Here is a 26990-nt window from a genome sequence, read left to right on the forward strand (position 1 = left end):
CCCTTTCCTGACCGTGCGCTCAGAAGACAGCGCTTGGACCAGGTCAAGAACTGAGGGGGACGCCGCCAAGCCCAGGCTGGGAAGGGCCTTGCGGGGACGAACAGGACAGGGCCACTCCCAACTGCCGCCGCACGCCACCTGCACCCCGGCGCAGGGCTCGGCGTCCTCCAGAGCAGGCGAGAGGAGGCGGCCGCCGCCTTCCTAGAGCGGTAGAGCGCCGCTTCCGGCTCCGGTGCCGCCATTTTGCCGTGAGACAGCAGTGCGCTGTGTTGCCGGGATGTTGTCCACTGCTGGTTACGCGGACGTCAGGCCCGAGATGGGCTACGAGCTCGGCGCGCCCGTGCAGTACCGCTTCTCTCCCTACACCTTTAACGGAGGGTGAGGAGCCACAGGCTGGGGGTGGGGCGGGCTGAGGCGCCCTCTTCCCCGGGGCAGCGGGCCCTGAGGGAGAGTGGCGTTAGGGATGGGTCTTCCTCGTCTTACTCTTGCCCCCCCCCCCCCCAGCACTCTGTGAGGATTTGTGTGGGCTACTTGCCCAGGGCTGAGTGTCCCGCGGGTCCTTGCAGCTGTTCGGGGTGTTCTGGCATGTCCGTGTGGCTTTTGGCACTCTCGGGCTCCCCGAACTTTTAACTCCTCAAAATAAGCACCGTCCGTGCCTCGCAGGGTTGTTTCTTCCTCGTGGCGGGGGAAACCCAGGTAATGGTCGTATTACCAGCTTTTAAACCTGTAACTAGGTTGAAAGCTACCTTGTCTTAGGTCTTAAAGGTAGGTGATGTTTTACAGACACTTGCACTGAGTTGGTGACAGGATCTGGCCAGAAAAGTGTTATTTGGATTTATTTTTTTTTTTAATAATGCCTAACTGCTTTTTAAATGATGTCTCTCTGTAGCTTAATGGAGGCACACGTGACAGTCACAAACCTAGTTATTTAGAAGTAATTAACACAGGATAACATCAGATTTTAAAAGTGCTGATAATTTAAGTATAATGATACTGATGCTTAGTACTTGGCTGAAGTGTTTTTGCTTGGATAGCCAGACTGTCTTCGACGGATGAATCTTTCGTTAGCGGGCATATAAAATTGCTAGTCCTTTGAGCCTGGTTCTTGCATTGCATACAAACTCCGTTTTACCGGTTTCCATACAGTTTTTAGTCAAAGCAGAGAATCACTTACGTATATTCTCTTCAGTGTGTGTATTTTTTTTCCTCCAATCTTGAGTCACATGTAGAGATGTGTATAGTGCAAAACATAGCAGGGAATGTAAGATGCATGACAAAACATGACTCTGGATTTAGAACTACTGTCTAGTCTGTTCATCTGTTGCCTAAGAAAATATTTGGACTAAAAATCACAATTATGTGAATACTCTTCTTTAAGGACCGTGTTGGCGATTGCTGGAGAAGACTTTTCTATTGTTGCCTCTGACACACGACTGAGTGAAGGTTATGCAATTCACTGCCGGGACAGTCCAAAATGCTACAAACTGTAAGTCCAGATTTTTCTAGATGAAAGATCTTTTGTCCTGACGAACGTGTCACCTGCCTGGAATGATCTGTCGCTTTCTTTAAGCAGAATTCTCAGAAAAAAGGGTGGTAACAAAATTGATTTTGGAGTCATGGTGACTCTTGCTGTAATGCAAAATGTGATGTGATGTTGTAAATACAGCCAGATTTCTTGTTCCATGCTTTTGAAATTAGCTAATAACAAAATGTTTTTAGCATGATACAAGACTTAATGTAAGCTAGGTGGGTTTTTGGCTGAATAATCTGAACTACTTTTGTCTTAAATGTAGCAAAACTTAATCCTGTGGTAAGTCGCTCTGCTTCATGAGGACACCTGGTGTTGGTACGCAAGTGTGCCCGCTGCTGCCAGTCGTACTGTGTCTCTCTAGTCAACCATCTGGCACTTGAAAGAGGTGTTTGTTTTGGGAGAGGCAAACCTGTCAGTAGTTCCATTATTGAACATCTTATGCCATTGTATGCTTATCTTGACTCACCTAGATGGCATCCCCTTGGTTTAAAAATAGATATTGTTTACGTTCTTTTGCTGTAGCAGGAGCTTACCTAGCAGGCTGCCATTCAGCTATATAAACAATTTTTTTTTTTTTTAATTTGATGACACAAGATCATGTGAACTTATGTTTCTTCTGGTTATTCCTGACTATATCTTTGACTCTGTGATCCTGTCCAGATGGACGTTACTGTGGTACAGTCTTCACACTGCACAGGATGGCTCTGTGCAATTCTAGTGACAGGCTGAGAGAAGAATTGCTTTCTGAATGACTGCTTCTGTTAGCCTATAAGTACGAGTGAATATTTGTAGACTTACCAATTTTCTAGAATTCCAATTTCAAGTGTGTGTTACTGTGGTTAGTGTTCATGAAGCAAGAACTAACCTTCTACAATGCCTCCGCAGCCAGATAACTTCTACTGTGCTGACACAGAAAACACCTACAGCATAAATGTAATGTAACCGTGGTGCGCTCTTAACGCAGCCCTCTGCCCAGGTGGAGTAAAACTGGGCTGAGTGATAGGCTGTAGCAGGCTCCGCATCTCAAACCAGATCCTCTAGCAAGGCTGAATGGTAATAGCTAGAGTTAGGAGTGCATGAAGAAATTAAGAATTTCTTTTTGTCAGTCTTGCTGTGGAAGTTGGTGGATTGAAGACAGACATCTGCCTGGTCCTGCACTTAATGAGCCCTCTCCAAGATGTAGGTTGCAGTTTACTTTTATACTCTAAATACCTGTTACTGCATTTTAGACAACCGCTTCTGATAGCGCTAGAGAAACTGAAAATACATTTACGTTACGTGAAAATACATATTACGTTTTCGTAATAGCCTACTGTCTAAGAAAGTGGCATAGTTCATACTAAATCTAAAATCACAACAAAATTTTATGTTTTACAGAACAGAACAAACGGTCATTGGATGCAGTGGTTTCCATGGTGACTGCCTCACCCTTACTAAAATTATTGAAGCAAGATTAAAGGTAGCTAACTATCTTATTTTATTTAGAAACTTATATTCTTAGTATCACATTTGAGACCAATAATATTATATGTTTTAAATATAAATTTTGCTATTTTTTTTCAAGTGTTCGTGTCATAACTGTATTGCTAGTGAAAGATCAGGCAGGGGAAATTGGTGCGTCCTGGTTAGCATCAGATTCTTCTGTAGTGAGGTTACAGAAAATGTAATTCTGATTGAATGTGAAATGTAGTGTTTGACTTTCTGCTTGGACGTGTTGTACCACTTGCAGATGTACAAGCATTCCAATAACAAGACCATGACTACTGGGGCTATTGCAGCAATGCTGTCTACAATTCTGTATTCTCGACGTTTCTTTCCTTACTACGTTTACAACATAATTGGTGGACTTGATGAAGAAGGTAAGACTTTAAACAAAAAAAAAAAGAAAAAAAAAAAAGAGAGGCTAAATTTCTGTGGGTGAATAGCTGTCCTTTTTACATCTTAGCTGTACTGATGGAGTAACAAAGTTTGTGTTCCTATTGCTAACACCTGCTTTTAGGCATTATTGTACTTACACAGCTTGAATGCATATTGTGCATTCGACTTGTTTCCTAGTTTCTCCTACTAACTCGATCTTCCGTGTCTGAAGGTTGAAAAACTATGTTATGATTATTTGATTATGAGTGAAATCTGCTAACATTGCTTATCTCTCATACTTTATTCTAGACTGGAACACCTTATAACAGCTTTGCTGGATTTCTTAATTGTGTCTTTAAAGGAGATGTTAATAGTAAAATTGTATATATTTTACTCAGGCCTGTGAGTGTGGTAGAGGTTATTAACTATGAAGATTGACTCCAGAGACAGGTTTCTACAAATAGTTCCACAAACTAACCTCTAATGAAAATCAGGACTTACACATGGAAGCTGTCATTTAATGTACAGCCCTTCCAGGACTGTACATTAAACAGAGTTCTTGTCCAATGATTTGGTTGAGTTGCTGAAGTACTGTGTCCCGTGGCTTTGAGCAAGAGCTTGGGGTGGACTTGTTTGGATAATTTCAAGCATTCTCTGCAGTTTCTCGTTAGCATTGTACTGCTTTCCCTGTCTTGCTAAGACGTGTCTGTGACATGTGGAGTATGGAAGGGGATTGGTTTGCCTTGTGTAAGGTAAATCTCAGATTATGAGGGTGCTGTAGGAGTTGGTAAGAATCAGAGTGCAGGTTTGCATGTATGGGCTTCATTTAGATCCATCAAGATTGATTCGCTTTGATTTAGTGTTACTTTCTGGACCTCTGCTAGCTTTCTCAGGGCTGCTCAGCTGCCTGTGCTGTGCTGTCAAGTGCTGTGGCCGGTTTATTAACTGAGGTGCAGCCTGTCTGCATGGAGGGGCTGAGCTTGGCCAGGTGCTGCTTTTTGACTAGCATGTCTCCATCAAACCTTGGTGCTTCAGAGCTACAGCGTGTCTGCATCTCTGATGTTGTACTAATACGCTTTGCACAACCTGGCCTCACTCCAGAGGGAGGTGAGTAAGAGGCCAGAGCATCATCCTTGGTTCTGGGAAGGCAACGCAGAGGCATCCAAGCGCGCACTCTGGAGGTAGTTCAAGTATTGTATCGGTCAAAATACCTAATTCAAGAACAGTGCCTTTATGTGCTGGCTTTAGAACCAGCAGAGCTCTTTGTGCGGCACTGTGCTCTAGCACATTCTCCTGCTTTGATTATTCTGCATCAGCACTTTTTCTGTGGGTAAGTACTGTAGAAAACATCTGTTAGACCTTACTTACAGCTTAAATATTGACGATAACCTTGCATATAGTACCAGGCCACAGCCATCGTGAGCCTGCTGTACAGGCATTGTCTGAACATTCTGTGGCATTATTAGGTAAAGATTTGTTGGGATTTGTAGTACTCTATGGAGCTTATAGAGAGAGCTAATTTCTGATGTAAATCCTTTTTTTTAGGGAAGGGAGCAGTATACAGCTTTGATCCAGTGGGCTCATACCAGAGAGATTCTTTCAAAGCAGGTGGATCAGCAAGTGCCATGCTGCAGCCCTTGCTTGATAACCAGGTAAAATAGTTCTTTCTCCGTGTTTATTTGCTTGTTTTTTAATGATCTCAGTAAACATTTGTGACATTCAAATTAATGTAGCTTTACTTTTGGGGACTATAAGTGTATTGCAGATAGCACTGCTGATGCATAAATTTGTAAATTGTGGGGCTCTACCTTCTCAGGAGAAATGAATAAGTGTTGCTTTAGAATTTGTTCAGATTTTCATAGGCTAAAAATAGTGGACTACCTGTTTAATATACAGTTAAATGTTTCTGTTGTGACATTATATTGCCCTAGAGGCTGGTTTTCACCTAGCCAATAATGTAAATATGCCTGTTACTTAGCATGAAATAATACTAAATTAAGAAGTTAGAATTAGTAGGTGTATATAATACATTTTATCATTTAACATACAGTTGTATAAAATTCTTAAGTTTTGTGTAAGTCATTCACCATTTCTTAAGAATGTTTTTACATAAAACTGCTGGGAATTTACTCAATTAAATCTGTTTAAAAATCCTTGAAAAATATTTTCATATTTAATTGAAGCTGTTAATTGTTGAATGACAAAAAAAAAAAGCATGTTTTACTCATTTTATTCTCAGATGTTGCTGTTGGTATTGTTTAGTTAGTTGAGTCTGATGTCAATACAACTTTTGTGCTTAAAATAGCAATAAGCATCCTTAGTTCTTGTCAGCAGAGAAAGGAATAGATTATTTCCTTTTTTTTTTTTTCTTTTAAAAAAAAAAAAACCTCTCCAGTTTCTCAACTTCAACTTTGATTTGAACTTCCTTAACTAAAGAAAATAAAACATCTTATACAGAAACAAGGTTGTCATAAGTTGATTTTTATCACTTATGAGTTTGAGGCACAGTAAGGCACTCTTTCCGCGCCTTTTCCAGTTCTGATACTTAAGTGGACACTTTCATGTGGTAAAATACACTATTTAATAGGACCAGTTGTGCTCCGTTATAGATTATTTTTGAATTCTAGGTACTTTTGGGAATATTTTCTTTTAAGAAGTGTTCCTCACTGCAGAATGACTAGAGAAAAGGCCTGTGTGCAGTTCTGGTACTGCTGACCCAGTGAGAAGTTTCTGAAAAATTAGATCAGTTCAGATCTGAATTTTCATTGTAGTCTGTGTTCTGAATGGGTGGGAGGAGCTGTGCTTGCTTGAGCTGGATCTGCTTCTAGTTACTTCTCTAGTAGGATCAACATCGGCAAAGTTCTGATCACGCAGCTGTAAACTTTGTGGAAGAATTACTTTTCCCAGCTTTGGGTTTCTAAGCCAGACCAACCATTTCTTCTTTTTAAGCTTTCTAAATCTGCTCATTGTAGTGCAGAGACTGAAGCAGCTTTCATCCTACATGGAGCATACTTACTTTAAAATATATTTTCATCTTTCCCTTAGATTGGCTTCAAGAACATGCAAAATGTGGAACATGTACCTCTGACCCTGGAGAAGGCTTTGCAGCTGGTTAAAGACGTCTTTATTTCTGCTGCTGAGAGAGATGTGTACACTGGGGATGCACTTAAGATTTGCGTTGTCACGAAAGATGGAATTAAAGAGGAAACTGTCCAATTACGAAAAGACTAATTCAGTTCACTTACAAACGTGTAATCTATGATGTACCATTTACCTGTATTAAGAAGGCATTTGTCATATTAAACTTTTTGAAAAAGTTTGACTGTTGTAATGCTGAGTATTTTCTCTCTTTGTTGGAAGTGATAGTGTTTCTTAGAAAACTCTTTACCAGAGCACTTCATGGTCAGGGTGAAGCTAAGTGTTAGGAGTCAGTTTGGTTTGTCTCATCTTAGTCTATTGATCAATCTAATTCCAATGACAATTTAATCCCCTTCTTGCAATCTGTTGTGCTGCAACATGGAGAAGTGTAAATTTATTAAATTAGATTCACAGACTCTTCTGATGATGCTGTCAGTTCAGCCTTGGTTTAGTAAGAAAAGCATTTGCTGTGTTCATGCTGCCTTCTCTGCACTTCATAGCTTGCTTTTCCTTTCTTCTCCTTTATCTTCCAACATGCTGTCTTGGCACTTGACCTCTCTGTACTTATTTGCAGAGGCTGTGTAAATATGAGTCACCTGAAACCAATTTCTCTGTGTAAGAGGGAAGAATGTTAAATGGCATCTTCCAGAGTTTAGTCCTGGGCTCACCTCTGCATCTTTCTGTTTGGTTAACATCCAAAATCTGAAGCATCATTGTCTGGCTACTGATGGAAAATAACTTAGTATGGAGATTCCCGGATGCTTGTTAATGTCTGGAGGGTTTGTTAGCCCTACACCTGCTTCTGATTCTTGGGAAATTGTGTGAACTGTAGACTGTTTGTCTGAGGTGCTGTATTGCACTCCTGGAAACTGGCTTGAATTGTAGGACCTTCAGAAAGCAGAGTTGCATCATCAAGGGCAAAATAATCGCTTGCCAAGGCAAGCGGCTGTAGCTACTTAGAAAAGGACATAGAATCATTTAGGTTGGAAGAGATCTTTAGCATCATTGAGTCCAACTGTAAACCTAACATGGCCAAGTCCACCACTAAACCATGTCCCTAAGCACCATGTCTGCAAGTCTTTTAAACACCTCCAGGGCTGGTGACTCAACCACTTCCCTGAGCAGCCTGTTCCAATGCCTGACAAACCCTTCTTGGTGAAGAAATTCTTCCTAATATTCAGTCTAAACTTCCACTGGCGCAACTTGAGGCCATTTCCTCTTGTCTTATCGCTTGTTACCTAGGAAAAGAGACGCACCTCCACCTGACTACAGCTGTTACCTGGGAGAAGAGACCAACACTCGCCTCACTACAACCTCCTGTCAGGTAGCTGTAGAGAGTGATAAAGTCTCTCCTCAGCCTCCTTTTCTCCTGGCTAAACAATCCCAGTTCCCTCAGCCACTCCTCGTAAGACTTGTGCTCCAGACCCTTCACCAGCTGTGAAGTACAGGTGCTGTACTTGGGTTTTGTAAGAACAGTTTTGCTGATGTGTTTGACCCTACAGTGACCCCATCTCCTGCACGGGGGTGACTGCCTTCTGTGCAGCATTTCAGGTGCCGTGCCTTTTTCCTAGCTCTGGCTGGTCTTCACCAGTGATGGTCACTGCAGGCTTTCTAGACAGTTTAAATAGTGGGTATCTTTTTGAATCTCGATAATCAAACAGCTGGTGCACGTAAACTGACTCTAGCTGCGCTTAGGGGATCCAGTGAGTGGGAACTGGACCAGCAGCCGTTGCGCAAAGTGTTCATGGGAACAGTTGACCGCTGGGTGCCACTGTCGGGCAGTGTAAGGAGGGAACTCCTCACCCCTGGGTAGTTAGGCGGTAAGGGAGAAGCACGACATCCCAGTCTGGGTAACACTGGGATCGCACAAGTCGGAACTTCGAGGCACGTTAGGTAACTTAACGGGATGTTTACTAATATTTGCAGAAGTCATCTTAAGTGGACAGGGTTAGTTATATGAATGAACGTGTAGCTGTACGCTGTTCTGTACTGGGCAAACTGAATACGGTGCAATAATTCCAAGAACAGAAAGCTTATGCATTTAAAATACAAACTAGCAATACCAAATTAAATACATGCTCTGTTATTTCTATAAAATTCCACTAGAGCACTTTAGGCTTCGCTATCTTTGATATCAGATTTATGTTAAATTGCTCAGGTGTTTCACAGATTGTTACAGCTTCATGCAAAGTTGCTGAAGTTGCAGCTGAGGGTAAGAAGTTCACACACCTGCCTTTGGGACAGGCCTGTTTGCAGTATGCAAGATCTAAACAGTAAAGGGAAGGGGAACTATTTAATTTGTACCTGAAATAATTTAATATTCTTACAACATGCCAAATGTGTAGAAGAGTTGGACTGATTCAATTTTTTTTTATTGTTTTCTGATGTTAATCTTGGATGTGTTTATATTTTAAGGGTAAAATTTACATCCAAATTAAATGCATGTCCAACAGATTTTAGGAATTACTTGGTTTAGTTTGAGATGTCTAGATCTGTCTCTGTAAGTTCTTTCAGGAGAAATACAAGGTGATTAGAGTGTTCAGATCTCACTTGCAATCTCAGAAGAGATACAATAGCAGGTACCAGGGATGCAAGTTCTCCTGCCCCTGTGCGTCAGTGCTATTCTGTTGGAGCACTTGTGCAAATGAGGTGGCCTTTTGTATCCTTTTCGGTTTTCCATTTCCCTGCAGAGTACATATGGCTGAAGAACCAGCAGGGGATGGAAGCTTTTTCACAGGCCTATTGGACTGAAAATACCAAATTCATTTTACAGGAGAAGGTAGCACTGCATTCACTCCTGCTGTGGATGGGTTTGGAACCAGTGACATTGGAAGGTTTGTTTCCCAATTTGCTTTTAATTTCCTGGTTATGCCCTGCCCTGATGTCATCACCGCTCATGCTCAGAGTCAGGAGCTGCAGGAATGACGGAAGATGTGCGAGCAGAAAAATGTTCACAGGCTGCTCAGCTAGAAGTTACTTGCTTGCTCATTAGTATTAAAATGCATTCAAAAATTACAGATGTCAGATGTGTCTTAGAGATAAAAGGCACCAAGAAGGTTTGTTGTTTTTTTTTTAATATACCAAGTTATGTAGCTTTGTTTGTGAAGAGCATCATCACCTAGGGCTGGAAGGTGGGGATACCATTGCTGTCTGCAACTCTCCTTAGTTCTGTGCCTGTACTTCCTATGTGTAAATCAGGACAGTAGTCGTCTCGCACCATGTCTACAATGTAAAATTGATCGTTTATGAAGCACTTTGAGCACTAGCTGAATTCTCAGAACTGTCTAGGCAGAAGGTATAGCTAGGCAAAACACATGCAACAATACCACTTAGGGTTGCCAGAAGCAGAGGTCTGGGTTTGGCAGACCTACTTGGCCAGGGATTAGATGTCTTTAATACAATTTTATGTAAGAGAAAGGAGGGAGAGGGGAAAATATTTATCTTGCAATGCCTTTTCTTAATATTAAACACATCATGTTTGTCTTTCAAAAGAGCGCCGTACTGCGGGGTCTGACTAATCTTGGAGCCAGCACTTCTAACCACCTCGCTCAAGAACTTGCGAGTGGGCAGAGGGTGTAACCGGAGCAGCGAGCTCGCCCCCCCCGCAGCAATACCAAGGCCCACCTGAAGATGGCAGTAGTTAGTTGCCGTCACAGGCTCCAGCACAACTACGCGCGGTGCGGGTAAAAACAGTCACGCGTCCTTTTACCGGTCTCCCACTGTAACGTGCTTTGCCGTCCCGTTTATTGAGGGGAGGGCAGGCTTTATTTTGATCTCAGCCAAATGGCAGCATACTGTTGCTTATATAAGGGACTGTACAAGGTCAGACCTGGCCTTAAAAATTAGGCTTGTAATAAAGTAGACCTTGCTTTATTTTTTGACATGTTTTCAGCAATATTGTTTATGCATCAAATCCCTTTTGTGGACGGGGAGGGGGTTTGTTACTATGGAAAGTGAAAGTGCTTGACAGGACATATATATATTGTATATATGCTTCTAAAAGTTTAGTCCGCTGCATCATTCACTGTGTCACTCAAGGCTAAGTTTAATTTGCCTTTGACTAAAACCAAGACTTTCTTAAGGCTGAATCATAAAATGTTGATTTATAAACCAAATACTCAGCTTTCTCACTCTAGGATGACATTTTTCGTTTTACAGTCAGCTATGCCTGTAACACTACATATGTGTCAGTGTGATGGGAGTCAGGAGCGGGCTGCTTCTGTTTTATTGCCATTTCCTAGAGAAAATAATTTAAATGGAAATTATAAAACACTATTTGAAGTACACCACTGTAACTTACTCCTTTATATTACTTATTTACTTAGAGGACAAAGTTGTCATTTCGCACACTTGAAAAATGTGTTTTTGATACCCTAGAGTCATCTATCCTGGAAAGCAAGAGAAAGTTGCCTTGGTAAGTGATCTCAATTTAGCGATTCAGGATTTTACAAACCTAAGCTTGGGGAGAAGTGGGAGGAGCAAATGGGGAATGATTAAAGCAGGATTAATGTGAATCTGAGCGAAATAAAGGAGTCCTGTTTCTCCTCAGTCTAGTAGAAGATAGTTTTAGGAGCATAAAGTAATTGCTGCCTTGTTTAGGATTTCTGATCCAGAGTCAGGAACCAAATTTTGAGTAGAAGGGATTTGGAAATGACAGCTTTCCAGTTCCTCCTTCTCTTTCTTTCAGCCATTGCTTTTGTTTAGTATGTATGTCCTTTGCTTTTAGGCCATTTGGGGCAGTCATAAACCAGACAATATGGCACATGGGCCTGAAGTTAACTAAGATTTGTCTCCAGATCTGCCTTTTCAAGCCAAATTCCTTTTGAGAAGGGGTTTTGTCTATGCGAGTGCAACCGAGTGAGACCAGCCTTATGTTCTGTCAGTTCTGATATGTAGCTAGTTTAATGGTATGGACCCTTTTATGTGCACTTCCTTTTCTAAGCAATTTCAACAAAGTATTCATAATTACGAAAACATGGTTTAGAAGAAAAACAAACAAAAAATTCTCAGTATCTTTCCTGTTAGGCTGTTCTTGGCCCTTTTCCTAACAGTTGCTGGCAAAGTTCAACTTCACTGTTCATTTCAGAGGCTCAAGTGGGGGTAGGGATGGACTTCGCTGTAGCCTACAATAATTAATATTCTTTGGCACAAGACACATTAAAGGGGTACTGTCAAGAGAGTAGTCACGGTACCAAAAATTCAGCCAGTCCATTGCACTTTAGATTAAAGAACCATAAAAGGAAAGTTAAAACCCAGGATTCGCATTTTTGCTGAGGAAGAACAAGATGTGGAAGATTACAAGTTGTACTACAGTGTTATCAATACTTCACAGTTGGGGTAAAGTGCTTTTGGCTTACCCGAGACCTAACTTCTTCGAAATGTAGATACTTCTGTTGCTTGGCTTTCTCCAGCCACACAAGTTTGCTGATCCCCTTGGTGGTTCTACAAGAAGTCACTGATGTGCTGATTTGCCTAGGTCCCCACCCAGATACCGGTACGTGACATCTGCAGTGGCTGGCCCACTGAAGTGGCTTAGCTGAGCAGGATTCCAACCCCGCTGGACCAATGCTCTTTTTAACCTGGCTTTGTGAAAACCAGCCCGTAATCAGCTTGGCAGTCAGGTCTGGTGGATGATCAAGCTGTTTGTTGGTCTCTCAATGCTAAGCTCTTGTACTGGAGACCCTGAGTGGCTTGGCTGAGTGTCTCTTCTTTTCTTCTCCACAACCAACCTGGGCTGCTCATGGAGCCGTATTCAGCTAGGGGTACCTGGGAGATGAGAGATGGCTGCTGAGTGCCTCAGGAGTCTGTCCCCCTACCAGGAACCCATCAAACATGCCAGTAGAAAACATATTTCTGTTTGTAGCTTGCTTATGCAGCCTTTGCAAAGAACCTCATGCACTGAGATAGCTGAAAGGTAAGAGGCCTGAGTGGTGGGAGGTGGGAAGGAAAAAACCGAGAAGAGGCAGGCTTTTCCTCAGTCTTTTTTGTACGCGACTGTTCAGGAGAAAGCTGCATTCCAGTGTCACTGCCTTATGCTTGATCTCAACTTTTCTTGACGTGTAGCCTTGAATGCAGAATGGTTAACACAATCTCCATTAAATCCCACGGCAAACAAACATTTTGGTGCGGCTGGTATTTGTTTGCTAGTTGCAGACAAGTCGATCTCATTAGAACTGCATTTACAACTTTTGCCAAGCGTTTTGAAACTGGTTGACACGCGCAACAGCTGCCTGAGCCGGAATGGCATTCCATTCCCCGCCTCCATCTTATTAGCGCAGGGGATGGCTTGATTAATGACAATTAGATAGGATTTTTAAAAATTAAAGATAATTTGTCTTTGGAAGAGTCACGCAGTGTGTTTTGATTCTCTGATTTAAAATAAGCCACAAAATGTGGGGTTTTATGGCTTTTCACAAAAGCCAAGAGAAGTGCTCACCCTGAGCTAACCCACAAAATCTGAAGTAAAAGCATTTTAAAGGGTGATACAAAGTGTTTTCAGCTGGTACTTAGTGGGGCTTTTACATTAAACTGCTCTTTAAAAAACATAGCCAAACAAGAAGATTTCAATGGTGACACTTTTAGATTTTTCTTATATGACTCCAACAGGGGCATCACTGTGCAAAGCAGGGGAAGGAAAACTTTGCTGTCCACACCCTATTGCACGTTAAGTGATGCTGAACAGCAGTCACACAAGCTCATGTCCAAACCAGTGGGATACGTGGCTCAGCCTGGGCTACACATTTGTTAGACTGATGCGTAACAAAGTTTAGCAACACTCCTTAACTCTCTTCAGACATCATCTGGGCAGCCAGTGTCTCCTGGCCAGCTGCCCTGTTTCAGCCAGAGCATGCACTTGGTCACAGCCAAAAGCATTTCCGCACAAACACGATTCCTCCTCGTTTCTCCAGGCCCCCAGAGCAGAGCTGTTGAGCTTAGGGCCTCAAACAGGCCAGCTCTTGATTCAGTGCAGGCTATTACATCTAAACCAACAGTGGCCAAAGCAGCATCTATAGGGAGGTGTTCACATGCCTAATTTAACTCATAAAACTCTTGCACAAACATTTCCAAGTGTTCTCTGTCCATTCAGTTTAAACCCCATGTTTAGTTTAAGTCCAGTGTTGGCAGGAAAGCTGCCCTCATTTTCACTCTGTGCCCAGACCTGGAGCTCTGAGTTCCAATTCATGCTCCCAGCTAAATTGAGCTGTGGTGCTGGAAGAAGTCATCATTGCAGTTAAAATAAAATGGACAGTGAAGCAGGCTCCCAAAATAAGTGAGGTCCTTTTGCCTAGTTCACTCAGATTCCCATAAGAGAATGCCTTGCAGTGGTTTAACTAATATTTTGACCTGCACAAGTAAAAGGGTTTTTTTTTCATAGACTGTTTCCATTCAAAGACAAAATTCATTTTGGAGCTACTCCAAGAATTCAGTTTCCTCCTCACACTCTTGCTAACAAAAAGAACGTCAAGGCCAAGCTATCCAATGGAGACTAGTGGATGCTCCTTGAGGGTCCAGTTTGAGATCCCAGAAGTAGTCTTGACTCTGAACTGGAGACTAAAAGCCACCTATTTGTTGATTTTAACTGAATTGCTCCAGTTAGTCTCATTACAGAGAAGGTAAAGTCAGAAGTGGTCTGATACATTCAAGCTTCATCTTAGAAGCAGCGAGATGAATTCACAGAGACGCAGATTCCCATTGACCTCTGCATTCACATCCCAACCCACTTGCAGGCGCTTGGTCGGCCAGCGTGGCTCTAGCTAGTGTTGGACTACAGGCTTGCTGCCTTGTAAGCGCTGATTGTAAGTTTTAATGAGACAACCCAATTAGATGGCTTGACAGACCATCACAACAGTGACGCAACCGCACTCAAACCCCATTACAGAAGCAGCAGAATTTCAAAGAACTGCTTTAAAAGAAAAGTCACAGAATAGCTCACACACAGCCCCGCAAACAACAACATCACCCACAGGCTGTGCGGAACAAGGGGAAGGGCTGTGAGAGTAAAGGCAGAAACAAGACAAGTCAAAGGAATTAATCCAAATACTGATTTTTGCCTTTCTAACACTCAGCATGGGCACAGCCTGGGTTTCAGGTACCATCTATGGAACATAACTGCTTTACAAAACTCCTACCGTATTGGTCTAACGGTGCCTACAGAGAATTATAATATGGCCTTTGCAAAAATACATGGTACAAAATCACTCGAGCCAGGTGGTGCATTACGTTGTCCTACAGGAACCAACTGGTGCACAGGGCTGTATTCACTGATCCACCCACACCCACAAGGCATTTCCTACCCAAAAGCCAGAGGAAGGTTTTATCACCCCCCACCCCATGTCTTCAGAGGATCAATAGATCTGGATTTTGGAATTTTCTCTCCCCTTCATGCTCCAGAGTCAGGAATTGTTCATACCTCACCCACTGTCCTTCCTGGCTTGAAGTGGAAGGCTGGCTGTCCCTACAACCTGCCACAGGCAAGCTCTGTGAATGTTTAGCTCCAAACCACTTGTTTTTAGCAGGTTGAGCCTGACATCTTAAATGTCACTGAGCCACAAGCCAGCTAAGAGCGTTTAGGTGACACTCCCAGGACAAAATTCCCTTTACAATGTGTGCATTGAGCGATTCTCAGCAGTTACAGTCCTCTCCTGTTGACCAAAAGAGAGGCCAAGTACGAGGTCCAGCAGGCTAAGCAAGGCCCCACTATCAAACGGGAGACCATTTTACAAAGCTCTTCTCCTTTTTCCAAATGAATCCCTTTTGCTCATTTTTACATATTGTCAAGGAGAATCCAAGACTAACAAAGAGGGTAATGAAAGTTCCTGGCTACCGATCCCGCTGTGGCTTGTCAGTGTTATTTTCTGTAAATTAAAGACCTAGACACACATGCTGCTTGAACTGTGTAACACGCATCAGAGAAGAAAATCTCAAGACCTGAGCAGGTGCTGTGAGTAGCAGTTGTTTGTCTTACCCACAAGAGTGAAAGAGACCCTTACGGTGCTGTGGGAGTACACTGAGAGCGATGCAGGCAGCAGCTGCATGGAACATCGACCCTGCCCTACAGATGCTGTCCAAGACTCTCCTGCCAGTCTACTGCTAGATGCTATTCAAAGAAGTATTACACAGAGACATCTCCTTTGCCATCAGTTCTGACGAGCCCCATCCCAGTAAGCTGTTGGTGGGAAGCACCCACTGAGGACTGGGAGGCACTGTGTTACGGTTTCAGTCTCAGATCCAGTAACCGTAACGCAGCTGGAGCTGCAACACAGGCCACCACAGGCTGCAAACTGAGTTTCCCTCCCTGCCTGCTTTTCATGTTAGTATAAATGAGTTGACACTATGTGAAGTTTCGCTGCCAACTCTTGGGAAGATCCAACAGCTACACCATGTCAGTGGGAGTTTTGCCTTAACAAGTCCAAGCCGAGCTACCCCAACCCTTGCAAGCAAAGAGCAACACTTCAAGAGAACAGATGAACTCTGTAGCACTACAAATGTGTCTGTATTTGTTTCTGTGGGGTAAAATATCCTGTCAAGCAACAGGTCATTAACACATAGCTAGCTAGTTTTCAACAAACTGGTGCCCAACTACTGTAGTATTAAATGACAACCCCGTGCCTAATAGCATCGGTGAAATCAAAGGACGTCCCTCTCCTAGCCACCGTGCAGTCATAGCTCTGGAGGCTCTGACACACAGCGATACATGATACACTTCAGGGAGAGAGGCGATAAGGCAGGGCAACGTGGTACAGAGCAGAAAAGCTGATCTGCAGACAGTGCTGTAGGCATAAGGCATGTAACAGGTTGGCAGAGTGGGAGATACACACCTCAGAGCTGCCCTTATAGCCCTTATCCCAGCCCCAGAGAAAGGGATGCACCTGGAGAGTGAGTCTGCTCCACATGTACGTTGCAGACACCGGTGAAGAGCTGCTGTCACAGGGACCTGCGGGCAGCACATGCAACGACGGCTTTCTAGGAGCACGGGCTGAGGGAGGGGAGACAGCTGAGTGCAGCAAAACAACCGCCTTGTTTTCCACACTCCATCCAGAGCACTGGAGCCAGCGGTGGGTCAGACGTCAGCAGACATAGGCCAGGGGACAAATAAAAGCCAAACTGCTGTCAACAACAAAGCGAGCCTACAATGGTATGCCGAAACGTGGATGCAGGTCTGCAGTATGCCTCCCTCACGAAGCACCCTGACACCTTTCTGCTGATAGAGTCCTTGTGCTGCTACTGAGGAGGCAAAAAGTCAAGCCAAAAGAAAAAAAAAGCAAGATGGAAGAAAGGCATTAGAAGTAGCTTACAAGGCTGTTAACGGCAAGGTTAAAGTCTCGGGCGTAGTGACTGCATGGCTAGCCAGTGAAACTCGGAGCGGCAGGCAGAAATGCCACGGAGGAGGAGCAGGGCAACAGCAAGTACTGCGGTTTACAAGGCTTTCCCTGGAGACAGCTTTGATCCCTATGTCCATCAGTCAAGTGACTGAAATATGAACTTGAGCTAACACACAGGCACAGTGCAAGGCTCCCAGGCTTTTCTGCCCACAGCCTCTTCCTTCCCGTTTACTCGGGCACCTGCACGATAGTGTGTCACGACACGTCCAAATGCAGCATCGCGGCTCAGGCCTTGACGCTCTTCTCCCCTCTGCCCCCTGAAACCCACCCAAATTTGTCACAACGGCTCAAGAGGGAGCGAGTCCAGCTCTCCTCTGCTGGCCCCCTCACAATAGACGATGGCCCTATTTGTGTGCAAAGGAGAGAGGCTGCGGCCTGGGCCACAGCCCTCGCATCTGTAAGGGCTGGAGACAAGCCGCACAGATAGGCAGAAATCAATAAGCTGGCGGATCAGAGGGCCCAGCGGAGGAGCCGCTCCCTGCACACGCACAGGGGCCGAACATCTGTCAGGCAAACAAAAAGCAACCCAAGCGGAACAAAAGAGAGGATTATTTTCACTCAAGTTCTTCTTCAGTCTCAGCAGGCAACGTTCAAGCCGCCCTCGTATTCAGACTCTGAGGCCTTATGGAGTACGGGCTGTCCGGGAAATGCCAAACGCTGTTACCAGAAGACAAAAGAGGGGGGAAAAGAAAAAAAAAAAGTAGATATGGCAAATTCAGACTGTCTTGTTGAGTGCGATTGAGCAGGGGGAAGGTGGAGGGGGCACCCATAAGGGGCTGGAGGGCAGGGAGGGGAGGAGGACAGCGTGACGACGCCACGAAGAAGTTGATGACAAATCTCCACAGCAGTACTTGAAAACAAAGCTGATCACATCATTTGTGCGACAGAAGCACAAAACATCGGTGCACGGCTATGGATTCACAAGCACTGAGGCTGTGGCCTCCCAGCTCTCCCCCTTTCGTGGAAGGGCAGAGTCACTGCAGACCTTCTGCTCGTGTTGGCAAACACCGGGCAGTTGGCAGAGCTGGCCCTGCTCCCCGACACCCTCCTCACCCGGAGGGAGCTCAGCTTCGCCTACAAGTCCCTGCAGTTCTATGGGAGCAAAGGATTTAGGATAAGCTCAGAAACAAGCTGCCATGCCTCTCCCTTGTGCTCAATGTTAGACAGCGGACACGGTTACTTTGCAGCTTGGTTTCTCCAGCACAGCTGTCTCTTCTAATTGGCATGTCACATATGTGCTAGAAATAAGTGCAAAAAAGTGAATTTGTGATGGAACAGATTAAGTAAGATCAGATTTTGGCTTAACATGTCAGAAACCTTCATCCTTTCTGAAAGAGAAGACTTTCGTCCTCCGAATCATTTCACAGTTGAGAACTCCCTGGATTGCATTCACATGCTGATGCTCTATGCCCTTATGCCACTGTTGGCTTGGTGCATTTTCAAACTTAAGTTTCATCAAGGAAAAAAACCCTCTAAGTTTTGGGTTTTCTTCAGCAGTTTCACAGTATGTAAGCCGCCTTCACTTCTGAAAGTAAAATTCTGGATGAAGGTGAACTTGCTTAGTTGAAGATTCGCGCTCTGACCTTGCAGCTCCATGCTCATGGATGCACCCACCAGTCAAATACTAACCCACAACATCCCTCACAAATAGATGCATGTCTCAGCCTTAGAAGTGACTTGCCATAGAAGACATGGGGTCTTAACAGCATTTTAGGGAGTATCACAAAGGTATTTTGAGCCAGCTTCATTTTTTTACACTGTGTTTAGGCTGGGGGAGGGATGTGAACTAGAAGAGGTTTTGACTTAGGGAAAACAGGTAGCTGCATTAAAAAAAAAATCCCAAGGTAATGACTGAAGAAAAACCCCAAAAGCCATACTTAGCTGCTCCCTTAGCTTAGAAGCTCCTAAATTTCCTTTGCATAATTTACAGCACCAGACACAACTGGGTTACCTCCTCAGTGAGAGCTCTAGAATGACCCTTAAAAATAGTAAGCCCTGTTTTCTGCTTTGCTTGAAAGAGGGAAGGAGAGGAAAGGACTGCCCTCCCCATCTCTGCGAAGGGTCCGGGCTCTCAGTCCCAGCTGGCCACAGGCAGCTTCCTGGGCCTCTTGAACTCAGCCTCCACAAGTCAGGAAGGGGTAAGTAAGGCTTCAAGGGACTTGTGTATTTCGCTCGCATGTACCACTCACCTGAGAGGAACCAGAGGCAGCAGACAAAGGACAGGCACAGCAGCCTGGTGTCAGCAGCACGTTCCTCCATCACCAGCAAACGAGGGCATCTGCCACAGACACAGCAGCTCCTCTTCCCAGGAGCTTTGCTCAAGTGGACCATAAGCATTTCATAGCTCACAGGCAGGACAGTAACCTCCACCAGCCACTGCAGATGCTGCAGACCCAGGTACCTTCAGCACACATACCCGTGGAGATTCCCCAGAGAATGTGGAGAAGACAAACAGAGAATCAAGCAGCAATAGACACAGCCTGCATGCTACACCACAGGTCTGGAGAGCATATCCAGCCCTCCTTCGCATGTCCTGTACAGGGAGTCTAGCCCAGCTTCCCCCTGGGAAGAGACCCAAACCCAGGAACAGAGTCTGCTTTCAACTGCTGCTCTTGACCTACATGGTCAGCAGTTACTCAGCTCACCTGCAGCCTTTCCTGGGTGCCTCCGCTCCGCCTGGGCTGCAGTGTTTTGTAACAAGTATTTCAAATTGACTGCTTGGTCATGTCTCAGGAATTTCAGGGGTCCTCTATTTACCTTTTGCAAGCAGTTCTCATATAGACCATCAACAGCAGATCAATACCTTCTTATCTCACGGTTAGGATGTTACTAATATTTGTACATAGTCAATGCTTTTTCTTAAAGCCAAAGTACTCATGTTTCTTTTGCTCTTTTTGGTGATTTTTGCAAGCCTAGAACCACATGCAAGTACTATCCTAAGCCATACAAGCAAAATAAAGCTGGGCTTTAGGAGAAGGGTGTTAAAACAAGGAGTTTGATATTATATTGATTAATAATAAAAAAATAACACAGGAGAGAACACTTGTTTCACATGAGGAACAGTATCCTCATAAAAAGTTTTATGGTAAGGGAACAGTATAGTACATTGCGCACTAAAACAGGGACGATTTTTTCCTTTACTTCCTACCACAGAAATCTTCTCTTGATTCTCCCTGCACAATGGCTCCTCCAGAAGCTGGATAAGGACCAAAGGAGAAGACAAGAAAGGAAGGTAGTAAAAGTAGTAAAAGTAATGGATATATGTATATGTTTTGTGTGACATTTTGTAACTTTGCCTTTGGAAACAAAACATGTTTGATGTGTTTAATTTTGTCCCTGTCTACCAGCAACGGAAGAGAAGCCATCTCATCAGTAGCATCTTTTTTGGATGGGACTGGTTTTGAGTCAATCTGGCTGTGAGAGGCTCTTGGATTAGGAGTCTTTGAAGGGGTCTTTTTTTTGCGCACAAAGTCTGACATGGCCAGTTCCTTAGAATAAATGGTTTGGTGTTGCTTTCCTGCCTGTGAGGTTGCCCCACAGGCAAAGGACGGATCTGGAAGACGCAAACCAGGGACAGGAAATCTGGCCAGCAGAAGGCACTGGTCACTTGAGAGCCGAGACTGGCAGAGACTGCTCTGAGGGCAAACCTGACCTCTCAGTTTGATGGTACCTGTTTCCTCTGGAGCCACAGAGCACCCTGGTGTTTCCTGCTGCCTGTCGCACTCCTTCTCAAAGAGCTCTCAACTGAAACATTAGAGAGACAATGCCAATGTGCGATGTTACTCCGGCTTTGCAGACTACTTGACATGGTCCATTAGACTGCAGCTTGGGAACTCCTGCTCCAAGCGCCTAAAAGAGAGACAGGACTAACCAGCAACTCTCAGACAAGCAGCTGTGATACGTGCCATCACAGTAAATTAATGGTGGCCACCGTTTTGACAGTTTAAGTCAAAACAGAACTGAACAAGTTCTTGTCAAGTTTTTGTCTTGGCAAGTTTTTGTCTTGTGGCTGCAATGAATTCCCTGGTGGCTGCATGCGGCCACTATTATTGTCTTTAAGAGTCACTGCCCTAAGAGATGAGTTGTTTAACAAGTGAACAAATAACTCAATTAGAAATTAAAACAATACATTCCTGAGAGGAGCTCAACAGCCTCTTCTCCCATTAGCAACAGTGGGAGTTGCCGTGCTCTGCACCTCGCCGAGCAATAGCTATCCTCCTTCCCTTCAGCAGATAACTGCTATAACCGATTGCTTCACAATGTCATTCCAGTTTGCCTCTTTTGGGTACAACTTGCTGATATGTGGGAATCTACTGATTTTTAGTCAAGTTTCAGCCTCAGAAAAAAACCCCAATTGCACAAAACCAAATGGAAAGGGCAGGGCAGAGGAGACCAGATTTAGGAGTTGATGAGTGAACTTTTTGTTGAAAAGTTATTATTGAGCACTCCCTTTGTGGATGAGCTTGCTCTATCAAGGAGAGAGGAAGATCAGTCATTCTAGGATCTAGAAACAGTCAAGAAATCAAACTCGGGCAATTTGAGAATGACAGATTGGCCAATCAGATTATGTGAGGAGTACAGATATAATAACTTTCTTCCAAAGTGGAAAGAGAGATAAAAGTATTTTTATTAAATGTATTCAGTGGGCATGGGAAGCCTCCTGCAAGGAAGAAAATGTCCTTTGAGTCTGTGTCATGGTAGAGTGGTAACTGAAAAACAGAAAGGGTGAAGGAATTGTGAACAGCTGGTGAGTGGCAGCCCTATGCCAAAAGAATGAAGTGTGGAGGAGGGGAGAAAGCAATTAAAAAAAAACCTCCCAACAACAACAAAGAGCTAAAATCCTAACTTCAACAGTAAAATAAAAACCCAAACAGAAAAACAAAACAAAAGTGTTGGGAGTGTACTGTCAAACACCAGCTTCCCATGGACTGTAAGAGCAACAGAAGCTATTGTCCTCTGTTGGGGGTGGGAACCATAAAAAAATAACAAGCTGGGCTGGGAACATAACTGCTGTGTGCCCTCACTTGCATTTCTCAACTAAACCCAACACAACTCTCTCTCTCTCTGGAATACAAAGGATGCTCCGCAGAGGATGAGTGCAGCTCTGCCTAACTGGGGAGATGGTCTGTGACCATTCACCTTCCTTAAAAAAAACCCCAGCAGTTAGAACATTATCAGTTCATTGAGGCTCTCTGGTGAGGAATAAATAGTGGCACCATAGCAGGGTGGTGAACATGTGGGACACAGACCCGCAGCCGAACACACAGCTGGCTGTGGCCAGCTCTCAGGGAGAGGTTTGGGCTGGGGGTGGTTGCAGGCAGCAGCATGCCCTGCTGCCAGGCACACAGCTGGCACAGATCTCCGCTGCAGGGCTCCTGTCCTCTCACCGCTGCGCTCCTGCCAGGAGGAAGAGAGAGGTTTATGCACAGCCTCAGGCAAGGCATGCTGACTTTGCTGGCAAGCTGGTCCCATATCACGCCATTATACAAAGTTTGTCCCTGCCTGCCTTCCCCTGGCACGGCAGTATTTCAGAGTGTCATAGTTTAGCCCCACTCGAGACCAAGCTACGCAGTCTCCTGGTGATTCTCCCCACCCTCCAAGGGAATGAAGGAGAGATAATATAACAAAAAGCTCGAGGTTTGAGATAAGGTCTGGGAGAGATCATTCAAGTTGCCATTACAGGCAAAATAGACTCAACTTGGGGAAATGTATTATTAATAAAACCAGAGCAAGATAATGAGAGAGAGAACAAAACCAACTTCCTCTAGCCCTGCCTCTTCCCAAGCTTAACTTCATTTCAAGCTATCTCTATCTTCCTCTCATCAAGCAGCACAGAGGAGGAACAGGGAATGGGGGTTGTGGTCAGTTCATCACACATCACTTTCCAGCTCTCCTTCCTCCTCGGGGGAGGAACTCCTCACATTCCTCCCCTGCTCCATCGTGGGATCCCTCCCACGGGCTACAGTCCTACATGAACTGCTCTGGCATGGGTTGTTTTTCCACAAGGTGCAGTCCCTCAGGCGTTAGCTGCCCCAATGTGGGCCCTCCACAGGCCACAGCCTCCTTCAGGACTCCACCTGCTCCAGCATGGGGTCCTCCACGGGCTGCAGGTGGATCTCTGCTCCTCCGTGGACCTCCATGGGCTGCAGAGGGACAACCTGCTCCACCATGGTCGTCACCACAGGCTGCAGGGGAATCTTGGCCAGGAGCCGCATTACTCCCCTCCCTCCTTCTTCACTGGCCTTGGCATCTGCAGCCGTTCCTCTCACAAGAAAAATTCTTCACAACAGGCAGGCAGATGCTTCTCAGGTTCTCTTCACATTTCTTCTCTTCACTTCTCTCGGCTGGCCTGAGCTGAGTCGGGCCCAGATGGCTGCCCGGTGGGAGGCCAGAGGGTGAGAGCTGCAAGGCCTACAAGGCTCGTGCACTCCCTCTTTGCCCCCTCTTCTGCTTCTTCACTCTTTAAAAAAATTATTATTATTTTCCCCTTCTTAAATACATTATCACACAGGCGTTATCACGGTCACCAATTGGCTTGGTCCTGGCCAGTGGTGGGTTGGCCCTAGACTCAGCCGAGTCCACCAGACAAAGGGGAAACTTCCAGCAGCTTCTCCCAGAAGCTGCCACTGTAGCCCCCCTGCTACACAAACCCAGGACACAGGGGTTTGGGTACTTCTGCAGCAGGGGCTGGAAGGAGCTGCCTGCTCCCGTCTGGATGCCAGGGACCTGCTCGCAGCCGAGGTGAGCTCAGCGTGTGATGACCTGTAAAGGTCCCTTCCAACCCAAACTATTCTATGATTCTATTCTGTGTGCTGGAGGACAACGTCGTAGCACAGCGCTTGCTCCACACTTGCTCCCCTGGCCACGGTGGAAGTCAGGTGAAATACTGTGCAAAAATGCTTAAAAGCAGGAGATTATGTTGAAGAAGGAGAGATTAAGCAAAGACTCTAATTGAGGAACGACAGTGATGTGTAACATCATGACAGATATGGAGAGGCAACAAGGGAGCAGTTATTCACCATTCCTCACAACACAAATATAAACAGTCTTCACCTGAAATAAAGTGATGGCAAGGTCAAAACAAACATGGGAAGTACCTCTTCCTATAAATTTTCAGTTATGAAACTTTGGATAGGCTAACAGCAATAAAAAAAAAAAGACAAATAGATAAGAATAGTCCATAAATGCAATTCAACACAAAGACATGGTACCTCAATTCAAAAGTCCTTAAATCACAGACTGACAGATATCAGGAGGATACACAAAAAGAACTGTCTCTCTTTGCTAGCCCTAGTCTTACACAGTGCTATTGACCACTGTTGAAGGCTGCAAAAATCCTTACTGAACCCAAGAGTATAGTCTTGTTTTCTTCTATTTTTTTTTTTCATTTATTCTTTGAAATTTGGCATACTCAGTGATTAAAAATTAACCTTTGAAACAAATACATCCAAATCACAGGTATCCAAAGCACTATGTTACCCTGACCGCCACATGTTTTGACATTCAGAATATTTAAACTTTTAAAAAGGATTCTGCTCATGGATGGGTTCATCTTTTTCAGGGCATGATTGACAGGGGTCTATTTCAAAATACCTCCCATTAGGGAAAAAAAAAAGCAAAACCAAGCTACCTTAATGGTGAAGCAGGGAATGACAGCAGCAGACAAAAGGTCGTTGCTTCTTTGATCTTCAAATCTGAAGAAAATACACAGAACTCCATTGTATGACTTTTTCATGCAGAACATTGTCTCCCTTGACCCCATGCACATCTGCAGCCTGAAGTCCTCTGTTATCTCTGGATAACAGCTGTTCCATCACTGATTATTCATCAGCTCCACTTTAGTCTGCCTAAGGTGCTGTGAAAAGCCCCCAGGTTGCCAAGTTTGCTAACATGTATTCAAGATAAAGCCTAAAATTGCTGAAAAAAAAAAATAGGATAAATAATGGATAATTCTTACTGAACATTTTGTTTGGTTATCTACCACCAAGGCCTATACCTTAAAGTACTGGCATTGCAGGATCTTCAAAAAATCTCATGGAATTCCCTAGTTCTCTCATCTAACTCCTTTATGCTTTTTTATTTGGCTTTGGACAGCAAAATGCAAGGGCAAGGAACACATACAGTCAGCACTGGAGAAACAAGCAAGACCTTCAGATATACAATGTGCAGGAGCAGAATTTGCAGAACAATTAATTAGTGAAGATTTCCAGTTAAAAGAAAGTGACCGAAGAGATGACATATGTGCAAAACCCAACCCTTTTGAATGCAAATACTCCTTGATCTTTATTTGGGGCAGAGGAAGTAATTTCTCTTCTGACTTCGCACACTTGCTATGGAGACCACCATTCAGTACGCACCTCCTCCTCAGGTAATTCATCTTCTGGGCTCTTCCACCACCACCACTCCTCCCAATCATATTCCACCCCTACCACTCCCCAGTTACCAATGCTCATATTCCCACATGGGTGCTAAATCCCATCAGTCTCTCTGTCAGAAGGATAAGAGTAGAAGAGGATTTCTTTGATCTCCAAGACTCTTTCATGGGTCGTTTGAGAGGTGAGGATAGATGAAGGTGAAGATTGCCAGTTTATCATTAAGGTGTTGACGGCCATCAGATTGCTGGGAACATAATAGAGGACATTCCTGGGGGAAAAAAAAAAAAAAAAAAAAGGTGCTTTGCAGCCCAGCACTAAGTTGTTAATGAGCTCTTGCTGTAAATTTGTAGGGTGCAGGGGTTGCACCTAAGCAGGTGGTTCTGCAGTGACGAGCAGCCCCCAGTTATCTACTTATGAGTAAGTTGTACAGCTCCTGTTCCTGAATATCTGCTTGCTTAGTATATGAGTTTAGATTAGCATTATAGAGTCCACAGTGTGCTGGGCATGTTTCTAGAAATATCGACCCACCTTACAGACAATAAACCAGAAAAAATGGTTTCCGTGTGAGCCACAGAGGAGGCATAGGCTGTTTTGCAGAGTGGCCGCAAGCCCTGGTACCAGTGACTCATTTGTCTTGTGCCCATCTGTAAAATGAGCTGCTCAGAAGTCACCACTCTTCGATTCCTCCAAATGTGAAGATGCTACACATGCACAAATGTTGCAGGTAGCTGCAGTTCGCCTGTCGTAGTTATGAGTACTACAGCTCAGGTACAGGCTGCCAACATGTAAGTCTACTGAAATGAGACAGAAGGAGAGAGTTAAAGGTACATATTCAACCTTTGTTCTCAATTTCCCAATTTGATTGTAAAACTGACTTTTTTTTCATGCTCCCAACTTGCCTTTTGTCTCTTCCAGTCCATCTACATCACATCCCTTGCAATTATATCACACTCCCTTTGTCCACATGCCAAGAATTTGCAGAGGACTTGCAAAATCCTCATTCCTAATTGTTTACCTGTTTTGTACAGCATCTCTGCCTTTCTTCAGAAAGCAATTCTGCTATAGCCTCCTTCTGTTAGACAAAATTATGCAAATTGCATAGATTAAATTGCTGTATAATAGTTGATCAGCTTTTCCTTATTGTTTCCAATTTGTTATACAGGATTTGCGTGCGTTTAAGAGTTTTATGTGTTTAATAGTTATTTAAGAGGCTTAGCATAGCTAATACCTTCAAGCAGTTCTGTCCCTGCAGACTGCAGAGAAGTAAAGGCTACCTCTGTCATCAGTGGTTTTGATTCTAGGAGTTTTAAAAATTGTTTTAAAAGCTTGAGTGGCAAAAGAGCTGGGGAGAAGATGCAGTGACTACTGAAGTTATTTTGAGAGTGTGCTGCTGTTTACCAAAACAACTCCTGTCTGTGTGCTGGTAAAAGGAGCTACAAAGCAGACCCAGCTCCCACTGGTGGAACAGGGCCCGCAGGATGTGGGTCTCCAAATTCCACGTTGTTCAGTTACAGCCTGTTTCCATTCACGTACATGCAAAAACTTGGATATGAGCATAGGCTCCTATTCCGGCTGGAAGCTGGTTGCAAGCGAACACATAGGCATTTCCTCTCCGTTGCCAGATCCTTTTCTCATTAACGTGTTGCCAAAGCATTAATCATATCTCAAATCCCGTGTGCCCCTGAGCAGCCTTTCCCTCCCAGCTGC

The 26990-nt window shown here is 44.3% G+C and overlaps 1 protein-coding gene across 1 annotated transcript; it reads left to right on the plus strand.

Moving 5' to 3' along the window:
• Positions 1 to 206: 206 nt before the first annotated feature.
• Positions 207 to 6710, plus strand: PSMB1 (proteasome 20S subunit beta 1). The gene is made up of 6 exons (XM_086745252.1): positions 207 to 378; positions 1379 to 1486; positions 2909 to 2990; positions 3261 to 3390; positions 4934 to 5040; positions 6434 to 6710. Exons 1-6 carry the CDS (start codon positions 278 to 280, stop codon positions 6617 to 6619), a joined length of 714 nt encoding a protein of 237 aa, XP_086601378.1. The 5' UTR covers positions 207 to 277; the 3' UTR covers positions 6620 to 6710.
• The last annotated feature ends 20280 nt before the right edge of the window (positions 6711 to 26990 follow it).

This window comes from Chlamydotis macqueenii, chromosome 3 (genome assembly GCF_036417535.1).
Source record: "Chlamydotis macqueenii isolate bChlMac1 chromosome 3, bChlMac1.mat, whole genome shotgun sequence".
Classification (NCBI taxonomy): domain Eukaryota; kingdom Metazoa; phylum Chordata; class Aves; order Otidiformes; family Otididae; genus Chlamydotis; species Chlamydotis macqueenii.